At 35.9% G+C, this 6230-nt stretch overlaps 1 protein-coding gene across 2 annotated transcripts; it reads left to right on the top strand.

Moving 5' to 3' along the window:
* The first annotated feature begins 620 nt into the window (after nucleotides 1–620).
* LOC112715744 (uncharacterized) lies at nucleotides 621–5905 on the top strand. 2 transcript variants are annotated; one of them, XM_025767552.3, is made up of 3 exons: nucleotides 621–1401; nucleotides 4080–4352; nucleotides 5454–5905. In XM_025767552.3, the coding sequence occupies exons 1-3, from the start codon at nucleotides 847–849 to the stop codon at nucleotides 5721–5723; spliced, it is 1098 nt and encodes a 365-aa protein (XP_025623337.1). In that variant the 5' UTR covers nucleotides 621–846; the 3' UTR covers nucleotides 5724–5905. The 2 variants fall into 2 exon arrangements, with proteins under 2 accessions (XP_025623337.1, XP_072061127.1); XM_072205026.1 differs by having other exon boundaries at nucleotides 672–1401; nucleotides 4883–5905.
* Nucleotides 5906–6230: the final 325 nt, after the last annotated feature.

Here is a 6230-nt window from a genome sequence, read left to right as displayed (position 1 = left end):
ATCTTTACATGATCAAGGTGGAAGGTGAAAAGTATTTGTCCGGAAGTCTCAATATCTCCAAAATCTTAACTCGTTTAATCATATTATTTTTCAATACTTACCTAATTTTGATCGTCTGACTAGAATAATCAATTGACTATTACTTGCTTAATCCGTTAATTCTCGTGGAATCGACACTCACTCACTGTGAGTTTATTACTTGATAAAATCCGATACACTTACTAGTAGTTTGTAGTTGTAAAATTCACATCACTTGCTCCCATGAATTAACCCAATTTAAGATCCAAAATTAACCTGACTTCAACAATATCTATTGAAGGTAAAATTTGGTAGGTTAAAAATTAATAGTTTGTTCATAAAACAATTCATTACCTGAACTAAAATAATTTTTCTATGTAAATTAGGCTCGAGAAAAATTTTATTTAACTAAATAATTTGCGTATACAAGTTTTAAAATAAAGAAAGTAGGTAAAAATACATCTCAAAAATTATTTTTCATAGACAAAAATATCATACAAATAAAAAGAGTTTGATATTTAGCAATATTTACTATGTACTTTTATTCATTAAAAATATTTTTTTAATTATATTTATAAATCTTATTGTGTATTTTTTTTTCATTCAAAATTTTTTTATGTGTATTTTTGTGTACTTCTCACAAAAATATTAATAAGCTTGGTGCTAGAGTGCTGAGCTAAGTAAACGGGGTTTGGGTTGACCCGATGCACTTGTCTTCTTGACCCGGAAGTGCGGAAACGTTGGTTCTGCTCAACTGCGAATCACTTCGCTCACTATTCCTTCGGGAAATTTTACTTTTATTTTTAATTAAAAAGACAGAAAATTGAAATGTCAAGGCTTTGTTCTCAACGGGTCTTGCAAGGTCTCCTTCGGAGGCACATCGGCATTAACCACCACCGCTTAACCACCACCACCACAACGCATCATTTCTCAAATTCAATTGCCGCGAATGGCAATGGAATATTCTCCAACAGTTGCATCTTTTCCCTCCTCCGATCGCCATCGAAATTATATTCATCCTCCTCAACCACGACGCGCCTTCCATACACAATCCCTAAAGGCTTGGGTGGCCACGGCATTGGTGCTGTCCGATTCAGGTCCACGAAGCTGCCGAAACCTGGCGGCGGTTTCGGGAAGAAATTGTTCGATAAACCGGCAGCCGCCGTGAGCTCTGCGTTTTCGCGGTACAGCGAGGCAGTGGGTCTGCAAATTGAAGCGTTTTTTAAGCGGAACTCTCTGTTTCTGTATGGCGCTGCGGGAGTTCTGGTTTGCGCTTTGCTGTGGAAGATGATGTATGGGATTGCCAGCGCCTTCATTGGATTCTCAGAAGGGATGGCAAAGTACGGCTTTCTTGCTCTTTCATCTGCCATTGTTGCTTTCGCTGTAAGTTCTTCCAATTTGTCTCTTCCGTGTATGCCATGCTTGAAGCTGAATTATTATTATAATCGATTGATGGTGTCGTGTTAAGTAATTGAGATGTCTTTCGGGTTTGACTGTGAAAGGTTCTCAGAAACCAGCAAGATTAGATTAGCACAGCAAGAAAGTAAAGAAAGAGAGAACTCGGATTGTTTGAGAGAAGTAAATCTAGATTGAATTATGATTATTCATCATCATGTCAATGTACATAGCTACAGATTATATTTATATAGGATGGAGTTATTTTCGTTTAGAATCAGAAAGGGAAAGCTTAGTTACATAACTGATCAATTTCCTTAGCATTGCTATCTGTAGCAATAACATCATCGACATAGACCAAAAGATATACAACAGAACTTGAATTAATTCTAAAGAAAAGAGAAACATCAGACTTAGTGTTTTTGAATCCAAAACGATTTAATGTGGCTGCCAAGGTAAGGAACCAAGCTCTAGGAGCTTGTTTCAGCCCTTAAATTGCCATGTTAGGGCTACAAACCAGATTACTATTAGAGTGAGAAACAGCCTTGTGGTTGAACCATGTACATCTTCTCAGTTAGCTTCCCATTCAAGAAGGCGTTGCCAAAGTCAAACTGCCTCAATGGCAAACCAAATGAGACAGTTATAGTAAAGACAATTCAAACTGTTGTAAGTCTCACCACTGTACTATAAATCTGCTCATATTGCACGCTTCAGCAAACACCAATAAGCGGGCTTTGTGCCTTAGTAACTTACCATTTTTATTCCTTTTTATTTGGCAAACACCCATTTACTACCAATAATAGTGACATTAAGAGTGGGTTCTATGAGAGTCCAAGTATTGCACTTCATTATGGCACTGAATTCTTTTTCCAGGGCCTCTTTCCAATGTGGACACTGCAAGGTCTGAGTTACAGTGTGAGGAACATGATTAATTAGATCAGGGGGAGTAGCGAGAGCTGCTGATGCTTTTTGTTTGGTGATACTAGATTTCGATCTTGTAGTCATAGGATGCAAACTGGTTAGAGGTCAGGGAGGTAAAAGAACTTCAAAGTCACTAAGGAGTATAGTTGGAGTAGGCTGGGCAGAGGAGGGTACAGTAGGTGGTGAAATGACCAGGGGGGAAAGAGTATTGAATCTGAAAAAGAGAGGAATCAGTAGAGGATGATGGAGAATGATGTGAAGGTAATGAATAGGAAACATAGCATTATAAGGAAACACTTTTTCATCAAACTGAACATGTGTAGCTAAATAAACCTTACCACTCCTTGTCATACATTTATATCTTTTATGGTTTGAACCATGACTAAGAAACAAACATGATTCAGATTTGTAATTGAATTTAGACTTGCTATATGGCCTAAAAAAGGATAATAGCCACACCCAAATACTTTGAAAAAAGAATTATCAAGAGTCTGATTAAATAGCATTTCGTAATGGCTTTTGTTATAAAGCACCTGAGTTGGTAAACCACTAATAATATAAACTGCACTAATGAAATCATCCAGAAAAACCATTGGTAGAGAGGCTGTAGCAAGCAATGATAAGCCCATTTCCGTAATATGACAGTGTTTCCTCTCCACACTGCCTTGTTGGTGTTGTGTATATGCACCTGACCGCTGTAGTCTTCTTTTCTTTATCAGTAATGTAGGGGAGGGGATCTTGGTGTTGTGCAAATGATCTTCCATTCCAAGACTTTGAATTATGAGGAATGCAAGATGCCTCCATGTTGAATAATTGTCTTCATTGACTTTGTCAGCAAGAGGTGGGAACTTCTTCTTTGAGTTTGAATCAGAAAGAACAATTTCCATGGTAACAAAGATTGAGCAAGAAAAGTGACTCTAGATACCATGAAAGGTTCTTAGAAACCAGCAAGATCAGAGTAGCACAAGAAGAAAGTAAAGAAAGAGAGAGCTCGGAGATTGTTTGAGAGAAGTAAATCTAGATTTGAATTATGATTATTCATCATAATATCAGTGTACATAGCTACAGATTATATATATAAAGGAGTAGAGTTATATCAGCTCAGAATCAGAAAGAGAAAGCTTAGCTAGATAACTGAATTAACCAACTTATCTAACTAGTCATAACTAACTAACTAACTCAACTGACTAGCTCCCTAACAGACTGAATATATTGCAACTGAACTTTGTGTTATTTGTGCATAGTCTGGAGCTACAGTTGAAGCTTTGGATGATGATTTATTCTATTCCTAAGAGTGACATAGACTAATGTTGACTGTTGAAAGCTCTCACTAATGATTAGAGTCAGTTTAGATTGGCTTTTGAAAAAGTACTTAGTTTTTTCATCTTTTTAAAAAAGATCTTTTTTACAGATAAAAATTATTTTACATTTGGATAGGCTTTTTGAAAAGAATTTTCAAGGGTTAAAAACGTCTTTTGCTTCTGCTTTTTTTAAAAGCAAGGTATTATTAGCTTTTAGAAAAAACAAATAATTGGCTTTTTTTTAATAAAAAGTACTTTTTTAAAGACGTATCCAAATAGGTTTAAAATTGAATAAAAGTATTTTATTTTTTAAGAAAAGTACTTTTTTAACTCAAAAAAGCCAATCAAACTAGCACTAAACCACTCAATCTCATTAGTGATCATGATACATGCATTAACATACGGATCATCAGCTAGTGATTTTGTGCATAATGTATCTCTTAGGGGTTGTATATCCGTTCAAGATTCACAATCAACCCTGATAAAGTTTATAGAATGGCCATGACAAGGCTCAACACGTCTGCTGCGACTCTTGAAGTTATGGGTGCCCCACTTTCAGGATCTGATATAAGAGCCTATGTGATGTCAGGGGGTGGGATTACATTGAAGAAGTTCAAGCCAAGTATGAGGAGCAAGCGCTGTTTTCTCTTTTTCCCCATAAGAGGTTCTGAGAGAAAGGGTCTGGTCAGTGTTGAAGTCAAGAAAAAGAAGGGCCAGGTAAATAAAAGCTTCTGTCATTGTCATTAGATCATTTCATAGAATTGATTAATCTTACATGTGTTTTATCACTTATTCAGTCTTTAATCTCAACATCATACTTCAGCAGCAACTACTACTCATGTCAGATAGGACCAAAATGGTTTTGTATGAAAAATTAATATCTGGTGATTGATAGTTCTTCCTTCACTATTGTGATATATCAATATAATATTTGACCTCTTAAAATAGCCAAGTCAACTGTATCCAGTCTATGGATTGTGGTGATTAACTATTTAACTTCTGACAGTTCTGTATGTAAGGGATATAAGAGAGCCTAGTTAATTGAAGTATCAGTTGGGCTGTTAAGCACTCATGTAGTTTGTTGTGAGATTAGAGAGTTAGTTATTCTGTTAGCATTATCAGCAGCCTATATATAAACTCTTGTAATGTAGCAGATCAATTTAATCAATTCACGCTCTTTCTCTCAACCAAAATATTTTCTTCTCTCTCTTTTTCTTAAACATTCTCTTCTTGTTACTCTGGTGCAGCTTAATAAATACTTACGGACTATCTTCCTGAGCATGAAAAGATCTCTGTGTGCTGATTCTTTACACTTGAAATTAGGATGAAGTCATGAATTAAGGAATGGATTTTTGAATTTGTCACTGGGAGAAAAGAAACCTTGCTTTAAGCCTGAATCTTGCATTACTTATAAAAACATGGAAAGATAAAACGATCTGGATTTCATCAATCACCGGGAGCTGAAGAATGATCCATCTTGACCTTATGGCTCATTAGGAGTGACAATTTCATTTAAGTGATTGGTAGTGGTTATCCAAAAATAGAAAAAAATCTATCTACTAATTTACCAAATGGTTAAACTAATTATGTGAACTTATCTAGATACTAGCATCTATCAGCAGATTCATATTTCAATTGTTTTTTGTTTGACGAAACTATCCCATTATCATCATCGTCGTCATCATCATCATTCCAAAATTATCATGTTGTGATTGAATGCTAGAATTCCGAAAGTGAAAAAGAAATGTAAGATGCAGAGGGATAATTGATGCTTCAGGATTTACTTTACTTAGCCATTGATATTGTCTTTATACGCAGTATGATATGAAGCTGTTGGCAGTTGATGTTCCGATGGCTTCTGGCCCAGACCAGCGGTTGTATCTGATTGGGGATGAAGAAGAATACAGGGTTGGTGGAGGGCTGGTAGCTGAGCTACGAGATCCTGTAGTGAAAGCAATGGCCGCAACGAAGGAGTTTGATTACCTTGATGAAGTTGAGGAAAAAGAGGACGCTGAAAGATCACGCCTGGAGGCCGAAAGAAAGGAGCGCGAAGAAATCGAGAAGCTTGAAAATAGTGGCAACCGGTAGTTGTGATTCATGCAAATCTTCCAATTTTTTCTCTTGTTGATTATATTTATGGTTTATAACTCATTTATTTTGTTTCGATTTGAGTTGTTACAATGTTTAGAACACATTGTGCCATGAGGGGTCAATTTTACCTGCATAGAAGTTGAGAAAATAAAGCTGACAAGGATCAACATGCTTCTAAATGGATTTGGTGTTTTGTTGATCTTCAATATTTCCTTGTTTCAAGTTTATTATTATCCTGTCTGTAAAATACGGTTACTATATGCCGTCTTTGAAACTAACATTGTTTTTTCACCTCCTGCCCCTCCTTTACGTGGAAACGAAGTTGAAATTAACATTGTTTTCTTCTTATTCGAAAGTATTCTTACTGTCCTGTAAACAGTCTTTGAAATTATAGAGTTGAATCAAAAGCATCTTTGATTCGGGTTAAAATTGGATGAGACTTTTCATGGATAATTTTTATGTGCAATTTTAGTCATGGAATTGATTGATCCATGAAGATCTTCA

The sequence above is a fragment of the Arachis hypogaea genome, chromosome 10, assembly GCF_003086295.3.
Source record: "Arachis hypogaea cultivar Tifrunner chromosome 10, arahy.Tifrunner.gnm2.J5K5, whole genome shotgun sequence".
NCBI classification, from domain to species: Eukaryota; Viridiplantae; Streptophyta; class Magnoliopsida; order Fabales; family Fabaceae; genus Arachis; species Arachis hypogaea.
This window is presented reverse-complemented; position numbering and strand designations above follow the sequence as displayed.

Excerpts from the sequence above, each read along its gene's own strand:
- LOC112715744 (XM_025767552.3), top strand. The coding sequence starts at position 847 with ATGTCAAGGCTTTGTTCTCAACGGGTCTTGCAAGGTCTCCTTCGGAGG. Across the intron at positions 1,402-4,079 it reads CTGCCATTGTTGCTTTCGCT|GGGTTGTATATCCGTTCAAG; the intron begins GTAAGTTCTTCC and ends TGTATCTCTTAG. Across the intron at positions 4,353-5,453 it reads TCAAGAAAAAGAAGGGCCAG|TATGATATGAAGCTGTTGGC; the intron begins GTAAATAAAAGC and ends CTTTATACGCAG.